Raw genomic sequence first — 21,402 nt, 5'->3', positions numbered from 1 at the left:
CGGATACAGGCAATGAGGCAGTGATCGCTGAGATCCTGATTGAAAACAGCGGAGGTGTATTTGGAGGGCAAGTTCGTCAGGATAATGTCTATTAGGGTGCCCATGTTTACGGATTTAGGGTTGTACCTGGTGGGTTCCTTGATGATTTGTGTGAGATTGAGGGCATCTAGCTTAGATTGTAGGACTGCCGGGGTGTTAAGCATATCCCAGTTTAGGTCACCTAACAGAACGAACTCTGAAGCTAGATGGGGGGCGATCAATTCACAAATGGTGTCCAGGGCACAGCTGGGAGCGGAGGGGGGTCGATAGCAGGCGGCAACAGTGAGAGACTTATTTCTGGAGAGGTWWATTTTTWWAATTAGAAGTTCAAACTGTTTGGGTATAGACCTGGAAAGTATGACAGAACTTTGCAGGCTATCTCTGCAGTAGATTGCAACTCCTCCCCCTTTGGCAGTTCTATCTTGACGGAAAATGTTGTAGCTGGGTATGGAAATCTCTGAATTGTTGGTGGCCTTCCGAAGCCAGGATTCAGACACGGCTAGGACATCAGGGTTGGTGGAGTGAGTAAAGCAAACTTAGGGAGGAGGCTTCTGATGTTGACATGCATGAAACCAAGGTTTTTCTATCACAGAAGTCAACAAATGAGGGTGCCTGGGGACACGCAGGGCCTGGGTTTACCTCCACATTACCCGAGGAACAGAGGAGGAGTAGGATGAGGGTACGGCTAAAGGCTATCAAAACTGGTCGCCTAGAGCGTTGGGGACAAAGAATAAAAGGAGCAGATTTMTGGGCGTGGTAGAATAGATTCAGGGCATAATGTGCAGACAGGGGTATGGTGGGGTGCGGGTACAGCGGAGGTAAGCCCAGGCACTGAGTGATGATAAGAGAGGTTGTATCTCTGGATAAGCTGGTTATAATGGGTGAGGTCACCGCATGAGTGGGAGGTGGGACAAAGGAGGTATCAGAGGTATAATGAGTGGAACTAGGGGCTCCATTGTAAACTAAAACAATGATAACTAACCTAAACAACAGTATACTAGGCATATTGACATATGAGAGAGACATACAGCGAGGCATAAAGTAATCAAAGGTGTTGATTTGGAGAGCTAGCTAAGACAACAACGGGTGAGACAACAACAGCTAATCATCTAAAACAAAATCAGGTAAAATGGCGATGAATGGGCAGAGAGGGTCGGTTAACTACACACAGAGCCTGAGTTCGCGGTTGTGGCCGACAGATAAACATAAATAAATAAATAAACAGAATGGAGTACCGTGATTAAACGACAGTCCAGCGGGCATCAGCTATGTAGCCAAGTGATCATACTATACTATACTAATGGACCTAGACTAACAATACTGAACACAAAGCCTTATTACATACTTGATGCTTTAAATAGTGCATGTAATGAGTGTGTGGATGGGGCTATTTAGCGATCTTGTACGAAAGGCGGTGTTTCCTCATTATTCCAATTACAATGCTGTAAGAATAACGCGATACAGTTGAATACCGCGATACAGTCGTTTGTCTGTGTAGTTTGTAGGATAGAGTGCAGCTGGTCACAGTTAACTTTGGCCATTTTCTATGATGTCACTTGGGAAGGGCCACACAGGCCTACACACCCAGAACAATGTGTACAAGCTGTAATGGTTTTGTCATGCTTTAGACCATTTCGACCATCTTGGACTTCATTTGTGTTCAGTGTTTGTGTTGAAACTCTCTGTTTGTGTCCATTTTCTATAGTGTTTTGCACTATAATTATTAATAGGTTATGTATACAACACAGGAGGTTGGTGGCAGCTTAATGGGTGAGAACGGGCTCATGATAATGTCTGGAGCGGAATTATGGAATGGTATTAAATACTTCAAACACATGGTTTCCAGGTGTTTGATGCCATTCCATTGGCTCCGTTCCAGCCATTATTATGAGCCGTTCCCCCCTCCGCAGCCTCCTGTGGTATACAATGTTATGTACAGTGCATTCGGAAAGAATTCAGATCACTTGACTTTTTCCACATTTTGTTACATTACAGCCTTGTTCTAAATTTGATAAAATAGTTATATATATACGTAAGTATTAAGACCTTTTGCTATGAGACAACATTTTTGAAGAGTTTTTGCTTTTACCACAAATATGAGTATTAAAAATAAAGAGATACCTTATTTACATAAATATTCAGACCCTTTTCTATGAGACTCAACTGAGCTCCGGTGCATCCTGTTTCCATTGATCATCTTTAAGATGTTTCTATAACTTGATTTTCGTCCACCTGTGGTAAATTCAATTGATTGAACATTATTTGGAAAGGCACACACCTGTCTGTAAAAGGCACATGACAGCCCGCTTGGAGTTTGCCAAAAGGCACCTAAAGGACTCTCAGACCATGAGAAACAAGATTCTCTAGTCTGATTAAACCAAGATTGAATCTTTGGCCTGGATGCCAAGCGTCACATCTGGAAGAAACCTGGCACCATCCCTACGGTGAAGCATGGTGGTGGCAGCATAATGCTGTCGGGTCGTTTTTCAGCGGCAAGGACTGGGAGACTAGTCAGGATCGAGGGAAAGATGAACGGAGCAAAGTACAGAGAGATCCTTGATGAAAGCTACTCTAGAGCGTGCAGGAACTCAGACTGGTGCGAAGGTTCACCTTCCAAAAGGACAATGACACTAAGCACACAGCCAAGACCATGCAGGAGTAGCTTCAGGACAGGTCTCTGAATGTCCTTGAGTGGCCCACCCAGACCCCGGACTTGAACCTGATCGGACCTGAGTAAAGGGTCTGAATACTTATGTAAATGTCATATTTAAATAAATACAAATTATACATTTGCAAACATTTCTAAAAAAGTTTTTGCTTTGTCATTATGGGGTATTGTGTGTAGATTGATGTGGGGGGGGGGGGGACAATTTAATCAATTTAGAATAAGGCTGTAACGTAACAAAATGTGGAAAAAGTCAAGGGGTCTGAATACTTTCCGAATGCACTGTATGGCTGTCAGGCATGTTGAATATGTATTCAGCAGGCGTAGGTGCTATCAGCAGTGCTCATGGCATTACATGCATGCACCTGCTTGTCTCTGCCTCCACACTTCAAAGGACTTCTCCCCACTACAGTTCAACCTGTCAGCACAACAACAACATTCGAAAGGGCGTCTCCTAATAGTTATTACATAATGATGGGTTATTAAAATTAAAATAATTAAAATGGTCATTTGGAAAATATTACCTTTCTCTTCTCCCCTCCCATCCTCCCTTTTTCTTTCCATCTACCTCACACCCTGGCAAGGTTTCTGTCTCTCTCTGTCTCTCTTTCTCCCTCCTCCCTCTCACATACTCTGGCAAGGGTTCTAGAGTCATCGTTTCCCATAGCTGTTGGGTGGAATGCAGTCTCAGTAAGAACATTGGGCGCAGTAGTGTGGTGTTCACTGTCTGGCAGGCAGGAGACAGCTACACCCCAAATTAAGTGTGAGAATCTCTTTCTCAGTTGCATGTAATGTACAGTACCAGTCAAAGGTTTGGACACACCTACTCATTCAAGGGTTTTTCTTTATTTTTACTAGTTTCTACATTGTAGAATAACAGTGAAGATATCAAAACTGTGAAATAACACATATGGAATCATGTAGTAACCAAAAAATTGTTCAACAAATCAAAATATATTTTATATTTGAGATTCTTCAAAGTAGCAACCCTTTGCCTTGATGACAGCTTTGCACACTCTTGGCATTCTATCAACCAGCTTCACCTGGACACACCTCCGTGACACACCTCCTTCACATAGAGTTGATCAGGCTGTTGATTGTGGCCTGTGGAATGTTGTCCCACTTCTCTTCAATGGCTGTTGCTGGATATTGGCAGGAACTGGAACACGCTGTCGTACACGTCGGTCCAGAGCATCCCAAACATGCTCAATGGATGACATGTCTTGTGAGTGCAGGCCATGGAAGAACTGGGACATTTTCAGCTTCCAGGAATTGTGTATAGATCCTTGCGACATGGTGCCGTGCATTAAAATGCTGAAACATGAGGTGATGGTGGCAGATGAATGGCACGACAATGGGTCTCATTGTCACGCCCTGACCTTAGAGATCCTTATTATTCTCTATGTTTGGTTAGGTCAGGGTGTGACTCGGGTGAGAAAGTCTATGTTTTCTATTTCTTTGTTTTTGGCCGAGTGTGGTTCCCAATCAGAGGCAGCTGTCTATCGTTGTCTCTGTTTGGGGATCATATATAAGTTGTCATTTTCCTTTTGGGTTTTGTGGGATCTTGTTTTCTGTTTAGTGTCTGTGCCTGACAGAAATGTTCGCGTTCGTTTTTTGTCTTTGTTATTTTGTTTTGGTGTCATCAATAAAAAGACGATGTACGCCTACCACGCTGCGCCTTGGTCCACTCTTCATTCTACAAACGAGGAGTCGTAACACTCATGATCTCACTCACGGTATCTCTGTGATTTCCAAAATGCCACGATAAAATGCAATTGTGTTCGTTGTCCGTAGCTTATGCCTGCCCATACCATAACCTCACCGCCCACCATGGCGCACTCTGTTCACAACGTTGACATCAGCAAACCGCTCGCCCACACGTCGCCATACACATGGTCTGCGGTTGTGAGGTTGGTTGACGTACTGCCAAATTCTCGACAACAATGTTGGAGGTGATTTATAGTAGAGAGAAATGAACAATAACATTTTCTGGCAACAGCTCTGGTGGACATTCCTGTAGTAAGCATGCCAATTCACACTTCCCTCAAACTTGAGATATCTGTGGCATTGTGTGTTAGGCAAAAACTGCACATTTAAAAGTAGCCTTTTATTGTCGCCGCACAAGTGCACCTGTGAATGATCATGCGTTTAATCAATCAATCAATCAAGTTTATTTATATAGCCCGTCGTACATCAGCTCGAAGTGCTGTACAGAAACCCAGCCTAAAACCCCAAACCAGCAAGCAATGCAGGTGTAAAGCACGGTGGCTAGGAAAAAACTCCTAGAAGGCCAAATAACCATAGGAAGAAATCCTAGAGAGGAAACCAGGCTATGAGGGGTGGCCGAGTTCTCTTCTGGCTGATTGCCGTGGGTGAAGATTATAACAGAAACATTGGCCAAGATGTTCAAAATGTTTCATAAATGACAAGCATGGTCAAATAATAATCAGGAATAAATGTCAGTTTGGCTTTTCAGAGCCGATATTAAGAGTTTGAAAACAGCAGTCTTGGACAGGTAGGGGTTCCATAACCCAGGCAGAACAGTTTGAAACTTGGACAGCAGCAAACGCCAGGTGGACTGGGGACAGCAAGGAGTCATCATGCCCTGGTAGTCCTGACGTATGGTCCTAGGCCTCAGTTCCTCCGGAGAGAGAAAGAAAGAGAGAAGGAGAGAATTAGAAGAGACCAAGATGTTCAAAATGTTCATAAATTGACAAGGCACTGTCAAAATAATAATCAGAAGATAACATGTCAGGGCTTTCATAGCCGATCATTAAGAGTTGAAAACAGCAGGTCTGGGACAGGTAGGGGTTCCATAACTGCAGGCAGAACAGTTGAAACTGGAACAGCAGCAAGGCCAGGTGGACTGGGGACAGCAAGGAGTCATCATGCCCAGTAGTCCTGACGTATGGTCCTAGGGCTCAGGTCCTCCGAGAGAGAGAAAGAAAGAGAGAAGGAGAGAATTAGAGAGAGCATACTTAAATTCACACAGGACACTGGATAAGACAGGAGAAGTACTCCAGATATAACCAACTGGCCCTAGCCCCCCGACACAAACTACTGCAGCATAAATACTGGGGGCTGAGGCAGGAGGGGTCAGGAGACACTGTGGCCCCATCCGATGATACCCCCGGACAGGGCCAAACAGGAAGGATATAACCCCACCCACTTTGCCAAAGCACAGCCCCCGCACCACTAGAGGGATATCTTCAACCACCAACTTACAATCCTGAGACAAGGCCGAGTATAATCAGCTTCTTGATATGCCACACCTGTCAGGTGGATGGATTATCTTGGCAAAGAAGAAATGGTTTGTTTCCTCATCAATCTACACACAATACCCCATATTGACAGAGCAAAAACTGGTATTAAAATTTAAAAAATGAAATATCATATTTACATAAGTATTCAGACCCTTTACTCAGTACTTTGTTGAAGCCCCTTTGGCAGCAATTACAGCCTCGAGTCTTCTTGGGTATGACGCTACAAGTTTGGCACACCTGTATTTGGAGAGTTTCTCCCATTCTTCTCTGCAGATCCTTTCAAGCTCTGTCAGGTTGGATGGGGAGCATTGCTGTACAGCTTTTTTCAGGTCTCTCCAGAGATGTTTGATCAGGTTCAAGTCCGGGCTCTGGCTGGGCCACTCAAGGACCATCAGAGACTTGTCTCGAAGCCACTCCTGTGTTGTCTTGGCTGTGTGATTAGTGTCGTTGTCCTATTGGAAGGTGAACCTTCGCCCCAGTCTGAGCGCTCTGGAAAAGTGGTTGTTGTTCGAAGCTTCAAACCGTTCTGGCCCAACTGATTCAGGGAGCTCCCCGGCGTCTTCCTTTTTCCCACCACAGTTAAGCCAACATCCCGCTCCCAGCGTTCTACTACGCTCCCATTGGCTAGCTAGCGTTGTCTCACTCACAGGCGATCAGCGCAGAGACAGTGACCTTCCAAGGTAAGGATGGATTGTGTAATTTAACAATTAGCTGCCTACTGTAATGCAGGCCTATTATTATCATGTTGGTAACATTTGCCCATGTATTTATTTTCAGTTTCAATGAGTTGTAAAAATGTCTCAGAGAACTCTGCTGAATTCTCTCAATTGAAGGCCAGCTAAGGTAAGCTAAGCTACTTAACATTACTACCTCGGTATTTGAAGTTGTTATATTAACATTAGTAGTCTATCATCAGGTAAAACCATATGCTTATTATTCTTAATTTCTCAAATATTTATTAGCTAATCATTCAGTCGAATATGCTATGCTACAGCCATTGAATCTGTTTTTGAGCGTTAATGGATAGCTCGGTCCACGACATTATGTTATTATATTTTTCAATCTTGAAATACAAGGGCAAACGTTATTAATCAGTGACTGAAATTTCGCGCTTCGTGATATTCACTTCCGGACTTGGAGAGCGCTCAAGGCGTTGTAGAACGACACTTTGAATAACGGGGCGTGGTTTTGGCATAACTGCGTTGGGGAAAAGAAAGACGCAGCTCCCGGATATCAGAGAGATATGCTCACAAACAGTTAGTCAGACAACAATGACATTTACACACGTTATTCACAACATATTAAGGAAAACATTTATGTATAAATATTTATATTTAATCAAAATATTATGATTATCCCATCAGAGTCTAAGCCCTGTCTAAGTGTCTATACTATATCTGAGAGATATAAGAAAGATCAGGAAACGTGTTTTTAACCCCTTATTTTTTGCACTACTAGCTCGGTCGGTAGTGTTCTAAGACCTGTCTAAGACTTGTCTAAACCGGGGGAGGGGAAGGGTTTACTAAGCGATATGCAATTGTTTTWTAAAGGTCATACCAAGGATCATTTAGATTTTTGATTTAGAATTTTAATTAAGACTCATAGAAGTATAAAAAAAATGTCTAAAAAAATATTTGATGAAAAAAATGTTTTTGCCTTACTGCAATTAGCCCATACCAATGCATTGAATAACAGATTCAATACATGGAACAACAGATAGTCCCCAAAAAACTCAAAAGGAAGTTTGTTCTGAAGTGTCTTTCCTACAGTGCATTCAGAAAGTATTCAGACCCTTTCAAAATCAAATCAAATGTATTTATATAGCCCTTCTTACATCAGCTGTCACGCCCTGGCCTTAGTTATCTTTGTATTCTTTATTATTTTGGTTAGGTCAGGGTGTGACATGGGGGATTTATGTGTTTTGTCTTATCTAGGGGTTTTGTATGTTTATGGGGTGTTTTCTAGTCTAGGTGTTTGTATGTCTATGTGTAGTGTTTTGTGTTCAGCACTATTTTCTATATAGCGTCAGGTTCGTTTTGTTGTTTTGTAAAGTTTGGTTAAGTGTTCTTCGTTATAATAAATAGAAGATGTATTCATATCACGCTGCGCCTTGGTCCTCCTCTCTTCCTCCATACGACGAACGTGACATCAGCTGATATCTCAAAGTGCTGTACAGAAACCCAGCCTAAAACCCCAAACAGCAAGCAATGCAGGTGTAGAAGCACGGTGGCTAGGAAAAACTCCCTAGAAAGGCCAAAACCCAGGAAGAAACCTAGAGGAACCAGGCTATGAGGGGTGGCCAGTCCTCTTCTGGCTGTGCCGGGTGGAGATTATAACAGAACAGGTACCGTCATAGAATGCCACATTTCGAACAAGTCGGCTCCATGCACAGTGCCAATGTTGGCTGGAGTGGTGTATAGCTCGCCGCAATTGGACTCTGGAGAAGTGGAAACGTGTTCTCTGGAATGATGAATCACGGAGTCCGATGGAAGAATCTGTGTTTGACAGATGCCAGGAGAACGCTGCCTGCTTTAATGTATAGTTCCAACTGTAAAGTTTGGTGGAAGAGGAATAATGGTCTGGGGCTGTTTTTCATTGTTCAGTCCCCTTAGTTCCAGTGAAGGGAAATCTTAACGATGCAGCATACAATGACGTTCTAGACGATTCTGTGCTTCCAACTTTGTGGCAACAGTTGCTGAAACAAGGCCCTTTCTTGTTTCAGCATGACAATGCCCCAGTGCACAAAGCGAGGTTCATACAGAAATAGTGTGTCGAGATCGGTGTGGAAGAACTTGACTGGCCTTCACAGAGCCCTGACCTCAACCCCATCAAACACCTTTGGGATGAATTGGAACGGTGACTGCGAGCCAGGCCTAATCACCCAACATAAGTGCCCGACCTCACTAATGCTCTTGTGGCTGAATGGAAGCAAGTCCCCGCAGCAATGTTCCAACATCTAGTGGAAAGCCCAGAAGAGTGGATTATTTTATAGCAGTTAAAAGGGGGACCAACTCCATATTAATGCCAAAGATTTTGAAATGAGATGTTTGACAAGCAGGTGTATCTCTATCTTAAACTGACAGATTATTATGGAGATTATTATGCTTATTCGATTTCCGTGTGGACATTGACCTTAAAGGAGTAAGTGAGCACCAGCGTCAAACAGTAGACATCTCGCTCAGTGTCCAGATTTTGTCACGTGACCTAACACCCTAACAGGCCTACGTTTAGACCATGTATCGCAAATATATGTGACAGAAACAAATAATAACCGTTATCTATAAACATTTAGGGGAAATTATGTGTGTAATTGGAAGGAATATGTGAGTCATCAAAGTGCAAGTGTGGGCAGTTTGGGGTAGCAGATGCGAAAGTTTTCCAACGCAGTTACAGCGTGTGTCACTGTCATTTGCCAATGCATTTTCTGCGGGTATCTGGGTTTGTCCTGTTTTGCTGCTTATATTGTCCATTGTGACCTGTGCATAACAACAGTCCTTTGATGTTCTTGGTATTTACCCAGTTCCACTTCAGTCACAGCCATAGCTCCAGTTCATAAGCATGGATAAGAAATGGATCAAGTATGTAATGGAAAGGTTAGCAGAAGTTATTCTCAAACTTAACATTTAATACAGTGTAGGCCTCCACCACCTAACCACTCAAGTTGCCATGCAATATATCAGCTATTCTAGAGTAGGTATAGGAGGTGCCACCAATCAAATATTAAAAGTGTAGGATCTTAGTACCAGTCAGCACCCCCCCACTTTAACCACTGATCTCAGACCACTATTTATGGACCTCCTCTCTAACCCAGTGGTTCCCAACCTTTATCGGTTACTGTACCACCAACTGAATTCTGCTCTGCCCGGAGTCTTGAGTCTTCTCAAGTACCCCCTGTGGATAGGCCAAGWCCCCCCTACTGGGTCCTGGTACCCCTTACTGGGAACCACTGCTCTAACCTATGCTCCACCCTGATCTCCCAGTGCCCCAACTTCCTCCCCAGTGGAGGACCCTCCTGCAGGGGAGGATACGATGGAGCTGGACCGTCGGCCTCAGAGGGTCTACCACAGTGTTGCCAGGATGATACAGAGTACTTGGAGAAGACACGTGGTGCCACAATACCACAATACCACAGTACCACAATACGACACACACAGGCACACACACACACTGACACACAGACTGTGTAACCTCTCCATTTCCTATATGTAGGATACACACATTTTCTAGTACTTCAAGAACCTTGTGAGGTTCCGTAACCAGGGAGACCCTCGACTCCTGCTCAAAAAAGTCAATCCCAGTGAGGTAGCACCCTACACACACACACACACACACACACATACATTGACCATTGTGAATGGTACTATGGTTGTTATTGCAGAGATATTCTGGATGCTGCGGCAGGAGTCCACATCAGATTCAGACTGGGAGGGGTGTTCATTTTGACAGTGCTAAAAATGCAGAAAAAATACCTATCACTCACAATACTTGTGCCGGAATTTATTTAAAAACCTATCTGTGATGATTTATGCAATACAAATAGATGTGTGCATGCTAATGTGAGATTTGTTTGTCTTTCCCCACATAGACCACCTTTCCCCCGAGCATCCACTATAAGATCTACTATTTAGATCTACACCCACGACCCATCCTGGACATGTGTGCCAATAGCACAAAGGATACACACCCTCCCCCAGACAGGAGGCCCGTCCCCAGGCAAAAATACAACCAGAGGCCCCTGGTGCAGGTCGAACAGGCTGGCTGGTACTGCCGCATAGAGAACAACGGCTGGAGACTGATGTCTGTGAAGGTGGGGCAGAAGTTCAGACCCCATGATATCACACTATATCGTATATGGGTTCGGTATGATATGGTTGGAACCGCGAAGAGATACTATGTTGTCATCATTGCTTTAGTGCAGTACTCAGCCCCTCTGTGAAAGAAGATTATAATTTGAGAAGTCTATTGGTTCAGGTTGCTCTGTTAGGTGACATCATCACATTGGAGACCAATGGCAGGAAGGTTGAGTTCCACCATTCCAAACTGCAATCAGCAGCACGTGAAGAGGAGGAAGATCAAGTGGCTGAAGCAGATGTGAGTTAGTCAAATCAAATCAAATCAAATTTTATTAGTCACATACACATGGTTAGCAGATGTTAATGCGAGTGTAGCGAAATGCTTGTGCTTCTAGTTCCGACAATGCAGTAATAACCAACAGTAATCTAACCTAACAATGCCACACTACTACCTTACACACACACACAAGTGTAAAGGATAATATGTACATAAAGATATATGAATGAGTGGGACGAACGGCATGGCAGATGCAGTAGATGGTATAGAGTACAGGTAAATACGTATGAGATGAGTACTGTGGTATGTAAACATAAAGTGGCATAGTTTAAAGTGGCTATGTGGTACATGTATTGCATAAAGATGGCAAGATGCAGTAATGAATAGTACAGTATATATACATGAATGGGTAATGTAGGGTATGTAAACATTGTATTAAGTGGCATTGCTTAAAGTGGCTAGTGGGTACATTTTTACATAATTTCCATCAATTCCCATTTTTAAAGTGGCTGAGAGTTGAGTCAGTATGTTGGCAGCGGCCGCTAAATGTTAGTGGTGGCTGTTTAACAGTCTGATGGCCTTGAGATAGAAGCTGTTTTCAGTCTCTCGGTCCCTGCTTTGATGCACCTGTACTGACCTCGCCTTCTGGATGATAGCGGGGTGAACAGGCAGTGGCTTGGGTGGTTGTTGTCCTGATGATCTTTTATGGCCTTCCTGTGACATCGGGTGGTGTAGGTGTCCTGGAGGGCAGGTAGTTTGCCCCTGGTGATGCGTTCTGCAGACCTCACTACCTCGCTGGAGAGCCTTACGGTTGTGGGCGGAGCAGTTGCCGTACCAGGCGGTGATACAGCCCGACAGGATGCTCTCGATTGTGCATCTGTAGAAGTTTGTGAGTGCTTTTGGTGACAAGCCGAATTTCTTCAGCCTCCTGAGGTTGAAGAGGCGCTGCTGCGCCTTCTTCACAACGCTGTCTGTGTGGGTGGACCAATTCAGTTTGTCCGTGATGGTGTACACCGAGGAACTTAAAACTTTCCACCTTCTCCACTACTGGACCCCGTCGATGTGGATAGGGGGGTGCTCCCTCTGCTGTTTCCTGAAGCCACAATCATCTCCTTTGTTTTGTTGACGTTGAGTTGAGGTTATTTTCCTGACACCACACTCCGAGGGCCCTCACCTCCTCCCTGTAGGCCGTCTCGTGTTGTTGTGATCAAGCCTACCACTGTAGTGTCATCCGCAAACTTGATGATTGAGTGGAGGCGTGCATGGCCACGCAGTCGTGGGTGAACAGGGAGTACAGGAGAGGGCTCAGAACGCACCCTTGTGGGGCCCCAGTGTTGAGGATCAGCGGGGTGGAGATGTTGTTACCTACCCTCACCAACCTGGGGGCGGCCCGTCAGGAAGTCCAGGACCCAGTTGCACAGGGCGGGGTCGAGACCCAGGGTCTCGAGCTTGATGACGAGTTTGGAGGGTACTATGGTGTTAAATGCTGAGCTGTGTGAGCATCCTTACCTGCAATAGCACCACTCACTATGATATTTGCTGATCTGTATGCCTCAAACAGCGTCATTATTGCTAATCTACACTGAGTATACCAAACATTATGAACATCTTCCTAATATTGAGTTGCCTCAATTCGTTGAGACAGCTGCGATGCAGTGTACCCAAAGCAACAATGTTTTTTCACATTTCTGCAGGTATATTCATGACTGGAGGAATGTGTGCACCAGTAATTCCTCTGAGTCTTGCAAAGGTACAATTATTTATTCCTTGAGTTATGGCACATTACAACCAAACCAACAATTTCAACGGGATTATAGCATCCCCCTGTGGTCAAAGGGAGTTACAACTCTCTCTCTCTTTATCAATTTCGATTTTAAGGGCTTTATTGGCATGGGAAACATATGTTAATAATAAACATAAGTGAAATAAACAATTAAAATTAACAGCAACATTACACTCACAGAAGTTCCAAAAGAATAAAGACATTTCAAATGTCATATTATGTCTATATACAGTGTTGTAACGATGTGCAAATAGTTAAAGTACAAAAGGGAAAATAAATTAACATAAATATGGGTTGTATTTACAATGGTGTTTGTTCTTCATTGGTTGCCATTTTCTTGTGGCAACAGATCACAAATCTTGCTGCTGTGATGGCATACTGTGGTATTTCACCCAGTAGATATGGGAGTTTATCAAAATTGGGTTTGTTTTCAAATTCTTTGTGGATATGTGTAATCTGAGGGAAAATGTGTCTCTAATATGGTCATACATTTGGCAGGTTAGGAAGTGCAGCTCAGTTCCGTCAGCTCAGTATCCTCCAGCCTCATCAAGTCAGAACGCTCCAGGCCAATCTCTCTGACTGAATGGCTGGCTGGCTGACTGTATGTATCACTGACCAGACCAGAAAATTGCAATACAGACTAACAGAGACTACTAAACCATGACCGTATGCAGTGAGATTCAATTAAATGTGAAGAGAAATAAAGCAAAGTGGTGAATGTCACTTTATGTTGATACTACATTTGATATATTTGTAGTCATAAGTGTGGGAGTGTATTCTATATTTTTTCTACACCACCGTTTAACAAATTGTAATAAGTCTAAGGACATCAGATGTAGGTAAACCAGACACAATGTGCGCCGAAATATTATACCTATTCATGTTCAAAGTATCACTGAAAGAAGGACACACAAAAATGAGGGGGCACCCGGATTTGAACCGGGGACCTCTTGATCTGCAGTCAAATGCTCTACCACTGAGCTATACCCCCGAGCTGTAATGTTTAAAAATGAATTCATATATAAAGACAAATCTATCTAACTGTGTACAAAGTATTATAGACCATATACGAATACATGTAAATAACAACACAACAATAGTTTAAACAACAGCAAACGTACTTTCCTTTTTTATTTCCTTCTACTAGCCTAGTTGTATTTCTTTCATCTGATTCGGATGTGTCGTAAAACTAACGCAAACCTATCCGGAAGTTTTGTACTGAAAGTGAAAACAGCCTCATCAGAGCGACAATGGTAGCTATCATATTAGCAACATTTGTTGTTTAATTAATACAGTAAATGTGTAAAGTTGATGTTTGTGCGAGTTAACTATATTGTTTATACGAAATACCAATGAATCGTGGGGTTCTGGACCTTTATTGCTAGCTGTATTTGTAGAGACGTTTTGATTTCGAGTAGTCACTCGTGCCAGTGAGCGAGGAGCTAGCTAACGCTAACTAGCAGCGATGAGGGAGCCAACGTTAGCTAGATATCTCTGTTTGGTTAATGTATCTAACTTACGCGAAAAACTAATCAGAWGCCGAAAACCTCAACAGAAGCTGGCGAAACAAGCAGAGCGAGACGGGTGGAAAGGACGGGACAGGCAGAGCAGTGGCTGTATGCTAACAGGATAGGCCATATTTCCAATATTCTCTGCTGATAGCGATGGTGTTTCCATAAGTTGATGAATTTGTCTAATTTAGAATGTATGGTAACGCCTTCACTACCTCTTCCAATTTAAATGATTTCGGGGAAAAAGTGAATAATGACAATGTGTATTATTTTGTGACTACTACAGCGCCAGCGAAAACACAGACGTTCTAATTGAGTGAGGCATCAAAGCGGACAACCAGCCTGCCAAGCTTCGTTTGGTTCATTTTAATGAAAAAAAATGCATTCTAAAATAAATCACAATCACCTTTGGTGAGTTTAGACCGTTAGCTACATAGCATCGCGCCAATTATCATCCGGCCTTTCTTTTGGTTCGTGACAACTAACAATGTAGCAATTCGCTGACGTTAACTCGGTTGTTTGGGTTGCAGTAAAGTGTTACTATGCCTCTGTTATAATTCTAATCGAGTTGTGTTCTGTTGTTCATCTCCAGAATACCCGTGGACTCAGATCACAGCTGAAGGACAGTGTACCGGTGACGGGCATGGGTCCACAGGTTGGGGCTTATGGCGTTCAGGACACACTCAGGAGCGGGTGAGAGTAGTGTCTCTGTGTTGGACACTCATTTAACTCAAAGTATGTAACTAGCTAAACTATCAGTTTTTGATATAACTGCCATTTTCACCTCTCCCTCTGTTTCTCTCTCAGATTTAGCAGTGTGAAAAATGAGCTGCTTCCCAGCCATGCGTTGGAGCTTTCAGAAAAGAATGTGAGTGACCAACACATTTGACACACAAGGTCCTGTTTTACGGAGCTACAGTCTATGCATCTTTTCTGGGAGTTAATACAAGTCTTCAGGCATTTATCTCCTAACCACCTCTGCTACTTTAGCTCCAGCATTGAGTGTTTTCTCCTCTCCCTGCAGTTTCAGCTGAACCAGGACAAGATGAACTTCTCTACCCTCAGAAACATCCAGGGCCTCCACGCTCCCCTCAAACTACAGATGGAGTACAGGGCAGCCAGACAGGTATACACAAACTATCTCACACACAATAGTATATTTTTTATATTTTTTTTATTTTTTTATTTCACCTTTATTTCACCTTTATTTAACCAGGTAGGCTAGTTGAGAACAAGTTCTCATTTGCAACTGCGACCTGGCCACAGATAAAGCATAGCAGTGTGAACAGACAACACAGAGTTACACATGGAGTAAACAATAAACAAGTCAATAACATGGTAGAAAAAAAAGAGAATCTATATACAATGTGTGCAAAAGGCATGAGGTAGGCAATAAATCGAATAATTACAATTTAGCAGATTAACACTGGAGTGATAAATCATCAGATGATCATGTGCAAAAAGAGATACTGGTGTGCAAAAGAGCAGAAAAGTAAATAAATAAAGCAGTATGGGGGGTGAGGTAGGTAAATTGGGTGGGTAGTTTACAGATGGACTATGTACAGCTGCAGCGATCGGTTAGCTGCTCGGATAGCAGATTTTTAAAGTTGTTGAGGGAGATAAAAGTCTCCAACTTCAGAGATTTTTGCAATTCGTTCCAGTCGCAGGCAGCAGAGAACTGGAAGGAAAGGCGTCCAAATGAGGTTTGGCTTTAGGGATGATCAGTGAGATACACCTGCTGGAGCGCGTGCTGTGGGTGGGTGTAGCCATCGTGACCAGTGAACTGAGATAAGGCGCACTTTACCTAGCATAGCCTTGTAGATGACCTGGAGCCAGTGGGTCTGACGACGAAACATGTAGCGAGGGCCAGCCGACTAGGGCATACAGGTCGCAGTGGGTGGGTCGTATAAGGTGCTTTAGTAACAAAACGAATGGCACTGTGATAAACTGCATCCAGTTTGCTGAGTAGAGTATTGGAAGCTATTTTGTAGATGACATCGCCGAAGTCGAGGATCGGTAGGATAGTCAGTTTTACTAGGGTAAGTTTGGCGGCGTGAGTGAAGGAGGCTTTGTTGCGGAATAGAAAGCCGATTCTTGATTTGATTTTGGATTGGAGATGTTTGATATGAGTCTGGAAGGAGAGTTTGCAGTCTAGCCAGACACCTAGGTACTTATAGATGTCCACATATTCTAGGTCGGAACGTCCAGGGTGGTGATGCTAGTCGGGCGTGCGGGTGCAGGCAGCGAACGGTTAAAAGCATGCATTTGGTTTACTAGCGTTTAAGAGCAGTTGGAGGCCACGGAAGGAGTGTTGTATGGCATTGAAGCTCGTTTGGAGGTTAGATAGCACAGTGTCCAAGGAAGGGCCGGAAGTATATAGAATGGTGTCGTCTGCGTAGAGGTGGATCAGGGAATGCCCGCAGCAAGAGCAACATCATTGATGTATACAGAGAAAAGAGTCGGCCCGAGAATTGAACCCTGTGGTACCCCCATAGAGACTGCCAGAGGACCGGACAACATGCCCTCCGATTTGACACACTGAACTCTGTCTGAAAGTTTTGGTGAACCAGGCAAGGCAGTCATTAGAAAAACCGAGGCTACTGAGTCTGCCGATAAGAATATGGTGATTGACAGAGTCGAAAGCCTTGGCCAGGTCGATGAAGACGGCTGCACAGTAATGTCTTTTATCGATGGCGGTTATGATATCGTTTAGTACCTTGAGCGTGGCTGAGGTGCACCCGTGACCGGCTCGGAAACCGGATTGCACAGCGAGAAGGTACGGTGGGATTCGAGATGGTCAGTGATCTGTTTGTTGACTTGGCTTTCGAAGCCTTAGATAGGCAGGGCAGGATGGATATAGGTCTGTAACAGTTTGGGTCCAGGGTGTCTCCCCCTTTGAAGAGGGGGATGACCGCGGCAGCTTTCCAATCCTTGGGGATCTCAGATGATACGAAGGAGAGGTTGAACAGGCTGGTAATAGGGGGTGCGACAATGCGGCGGACAGTTTCAGAAATAGGGGTCCAGATTGTCAAGCCCAGCTGATTTGTTGGGTCCAGGTTTTCCAGCTCTTTCAGAACATCTGCTATCTGGATTTGGGTAAAGGAGAAGCTGGGGAGGCTTGGGCGAGTAGCAGGGGGGGCGCGGGGCTGTTGCCAAGGTTGGAGTCGCCAGGAGGAAGGCATGGCCAGCCATTGAGAAATGCTTGTTGAAGTCTTCGATTTATCACGGATTTATCGGTGGTGACCGTGTTACCTAGCCTCAGTGCAGTGGGCAGCTGGGAGGAGGTGCTCTTGTTCTCCATGGACTTTACAGTCTCCCAGAACTTTTTGGAGTTAGAGCTACAGGATGCAGATTTCTGCTTGAAAAAGCTGGCCTTTGCTTTCCTGACTGACTGCGTGTATTGGTTCCTGACTTCCCTGAACAGTTGCAATATCGGGGGCTCTTCGATGCTATTGCAGTTCGCCACAGGATGTTTTTGTGCTGGTCGAGGCAGTCAGGTCTGGAGTGAACCAAGGGCTATATCTGTTCTTGGTTCTGCATTTTTTGAACGGAGCATGCTTGTCTAATATGGTGAGGAAGTAACATTTAAAGAATGACCAGGCATCCTCAACTGACGGGATGAGGTCAATATCCTTCCAGGGTACCCGGGCCAGGTCGATTAGAAAGGCCTGCTCGCAGAAGTGTTTTAGGGAGCGTTGACAGTGATGAGGGGTGGTCGTTTGACCGCGGACCCGTGGCGGATACAGGCAATGAGGCAGTGATCGCTGAGATCTTGATTGAAGAACGCAGAGGTGTATTTGGAGGGCAGGTTGGTCAGGATAATGTCTATTAGGGTGCCCATGTTTACGGATTTAGGGTTGTACCTGGTGGGTTCCTTGATGATTTGTGTGAGATTGAGGGCATCAAGCTTGGATTGTAGGACTGCCGGGGTGTTAAGCATATCCCAGTTTAGGTCACCTAACAGAACAAACTCTGAAGCTAGATGGGGAGCGATCAATTCACAGATGGTGTCCAGGGCACAGCTGGGAGCTGAGGGGGGTCGGTAGCAGGCGGCAACAGTGAGAGACTTATTTTTGGAGAGATTAATTTTTAAAATTAGAAGTTCGAACTGTTTGGGCATAGACCTGGAAAGTATGACAGAACTTTGCAGCCTATCTCTGCAGTAGATTGCAACTCCTCCCCCTTTGGCAGTTCTATCTTGACGGAAAGTGTTATAGTTGGGTATGGAAATCTCAGAATTTTTGGTGGCCTTCCTAAGCCAGGATTCGACACGGCAAGGACATCAGGGTTGGCAGAGTGTGCTAAAGCGGTGAGTAAGGCAAACTTAGGGAGGAGGCTTCTGATGTTGACATGCATGAGGCCAAGGCTTTTTCGATACAGAAGTCAACAAATGAGGGTGACTGGGGACATGCAGGGCCTGGGTTTACCTCCACATCACCCGAGGAACAGAGGAGTAGTAGGATGAGGGTGCGGCTAAAGGCTATCAAAACTGGTCGCCTAGAGCGTTGGGGAAAAAGAATAAAAGGAGCAGATTTATGGGCGTGGTAGAATAGATTCTGGGCATAATGTGCAGACAGGGGTATGGTGGGGCGCGGGTACAGCGGAGGCAAGCCCAGGCACTGGGTGATGATAAGAGAGGTTGTATCTCTGGACATGCTGGTCTCAATGGGTGAGGTCACCGCATGTGTGGGGGGTGGGACAAAGGAGGTATCAGAGGTACGGAGAGTGGAACTACAGGGTCCATTGCAAACCAAAACAATGATAATGATAACTAGCCTGAACAACTGTATGCAAGGCATATTGATATTTGAGAGAGACATACAATAAGGCATAAAGTGATTGCAGGTCTTGATTGGGAGAGCTAGCTAAAACAACAGGTAAGATAAAAGCAGCAATAACAGGGTGCTAGTCTAACACAGCAACAAGAGGTAAAAATGGCGACGACTAGGCAGAGAGGGTCAGATTAACTACACACAGATCCGAGTTAAAGCACAGAGCCGACAGATAAACACAAATAAACAGAATGGAGTACCGTGAATTAATGGACAGTCAAGCATGCATCAGCTATGTAGCCAAGTGATCATAGTGTCCAGGGGGCAGCCGTAGATGGAGCAGGGAGGCCTCCACTAAGCTAGCACGCGGCGTTTAAAGTTAGTAGCCCGGGGGGTGGTCTGCTCAGACGGAGGGGGTCTGCTCAGATGTGGTCGTGTCGACAGAGAATCCAAGCCGGATGGCGAAAGAGAGGTTGTGAATTGTAGAATTGTGTTTGCTAACTGGTGCTAGCTTCGTGGCAGTGGCGCTAGCTGCGCTAGCTGCAAGCTAGCTGTGAGGATCAGAAGTAGTGGCTCAGGGATTACGGCAGGAATCCGGCGTTGTTGTCGAGAGACAGTCCGATGCTGGTAAATTGGTGAGTAATATCAGGCTAATAACAGGGCTGGTGTCTGTGCAGAAGGTAAAAGCTACTAGCAGCGGCCAAAAAAAAAAAAAAATGGCTAAATTAGCTTGTAGCTGATTTAGACCAGTTTGTGATGGATTGGCAGGGCTCTGTGTCGGCAAAAAAAAGGTCCAGTCCAATTGGCAAAAGAGGTATTGTAGCCCAAGAATTCGCTGGTAGACCTCTTCGGCTAGCCGGCAGATGGGCCTAGCTCGAGGCTGGCTCAAGGCTAACTGGTGCTTGCTTCGGGCCAGAGGTGTTAGCCAGTAGTAGCCACTCGGTTGCAGCTAGCTAGCTGTGATGATACGGTGTAATTGTCCAGAGCTTGCGTCAGGAATCCGGTGATGTGGTAGAGAAAAGCAGTCCTATATGCTCTGGGTTGATATCGCGCTTGCAGACTGGCAGGTATTGGCCCGGTATTGAAGCTGGCTGTGTCCGAGTTAAGGGTGAAGACCGCAGCAGTGGCTAACTGACTACTAGCTAGTAGCTAGTTATCTGGCTAGCTTCTGATTGGGGTTACGGTTCTAAAGTATAAAAAATAGCAGGTCCGTACCACATTGGGTGAGGCGGAATGTAGGAATGTATATTCAGTTCCTAGATGGAAAGTGAAATTAAAATATATACGAAATGTATACGAAAAATACGAAGACTATTTACACGGGACAAGACAAGACAAACACACGTCCGACTGCTACGCCATCTTGGATTCTCTGATCTTCATTGAAAACAAGGAACAGTGTCTGAGCAATTGCAATAAATAACTTTCCAATGTATACCTTCCCTCTTTCCTCCCCATCTCAGATCCAGCGCCTGCCGTTCCTGCAGAGCTCACACCTGGCTCTGGACACTCTCAAAGGGAACGATGAGAGCATCAGTTTTGAGGACATCCTCAACGGTAAGACACTAACAATAGGTTTTCTACAAAGGAGGAGGGCAGAAAAATGATCAGGAACTAAAGCCAACAGGGAACACAGTTGAAGTGAAGCTGATGAGAACTCACGGCCGTGTTGTTTTCTGATGTGAAAATGGTGCAAGTTCACCACCATTTTGTGTCCATCTCCTTGCAGATCCAACCCAGAGTGAGATGATGGGTGAGCCCCACATCATGGTGGAGTATAAGCTGGGCATGATGTAAGAGCCGTCCGGCCCCAGGACGTTTGTGTTTACCCGCTGTTAACTAGTTACCGTGTGACAATGCATCTGCTTTAGAGATGGTCACTTACTTCCTCATGTGAGACCGCACTCAAGACTTTTGTATCATTGGATTATTTTGTTTCTAATAAATCCTGTAACTCAATCATGATGTTGATTTATTACTGGTGTGTGGTAATGTTTTTGTTGTACTTAATTTCTAGAAATACACACCGAAGCACACTATGGAAAGGCACACACCTGTCTATATAAAGTCCCACAGTTGACAGTGCATGTCAGAGCATAAACCAAGCCTTGAGGTCGAAGGAATTGTCCGTAGAGCTACGAGACAGGATTGTGTCGAGGCACAGATCTGGAGAAGTGTACCAAAACATGTCAGCAGCATTGAAGGTTCCCAAGAACACAGTGGACTCCATCAACCTTAAATGGAAGAGGTTTGGAACCACCAAGTCTCTTCCTAGAGCTGGCCAAACTGAGCAATCGGG

The 21,402-nt window shown here is 44.6% G+C and overlaps 1 protein-coding gene, 1 non-coding gene and 1 pseudogene across 2 annotated transcripts; 2 read left to right on the top strand and 1 right to left on the bottom strand.

The window, feature by feature from the left end:
- Positions 1-9,525: 9,525 nt before the first annotated feature.
- On the top strand, positions 9,526-11,062 carry LOC139028733 (protein MFI-like; annotated as a pseudogene).
- Positions 11,063-13,739: 2,677 nt separating this feature from the next.
- On the bottom strand, positions 13,740-13,811 carry trnac-gca (transfer RNA cysteine (anticodon GCA)). The gene has a single exon. It is a non-coding gene; the product is annotated as a tRNA-Cys (tRNA).
- A 178-nt stretch (positions 13,812-13,989) lies between these two features.
- pomp (proteasome maturation protein) lies at positions 13,990-21,062 on the top strand. The gene is made up of 6 exons (XM_023999488.2): positions 13,990-14,073; positions 14,924-15,024; positions 15,139-15,199; positions 15,356-15,457; positions 20,567-20,660; positions 20,833-21,062. Exons 1-6 carry the CDS (start codon positions 14,071-14,073, stop codon positions 20,898-20,900), a joined length of 429 nt encoding a protein of 142 aa, XP_023855256.1. The 5' UTR covers positions 13,990-14,070; the 3' UTR covers positions 20,901-21,062.
- The last annotated feature ends 340 nt before the right edge of the window (positions 21,063-21,402 follow it).

This window comes from Salvelinus sp. IW2-2015, linkage group LG14, assembly GCF_002910315.2.
Source record: "Salvelinus sp. IW2-2015 linkage group LG14, ASM291031v2, whole genome shotgun sequence".
Classification (NCBI taxonomy): Eukaryota; Metazoa; Chordata; class Actinopteri; order Salmoniformes; family Salmonidae; genus Salvelinus; species Salvelinus sp. IW2-2015.
The sequence above is the reverse complement of the archived record's forward strand: the minus strand, read 5'-3'. Positions and strand labels throughout refer to the sequence as shown.

Excerpts from the sequence above, each read along its gene's own strand:
- pomp (XM_023999488.2), top strand. Across the intron at positions 15,200-15,355 it reads TGGAGCTTTCAGAAAAGAAT|TTTCAGCTGAACCAGGACAA; the intron begins GTGAGTGACCAA and ends CTCTCCCTGCAG. Across the intron at positions 20,661-20,832 it reads TTTTGAGGACATCCTCAACG|ATCCAACCCAGAGTGAGATG; the intron begins GTAAGACACTAA and ends ATCTCCTTGCAG.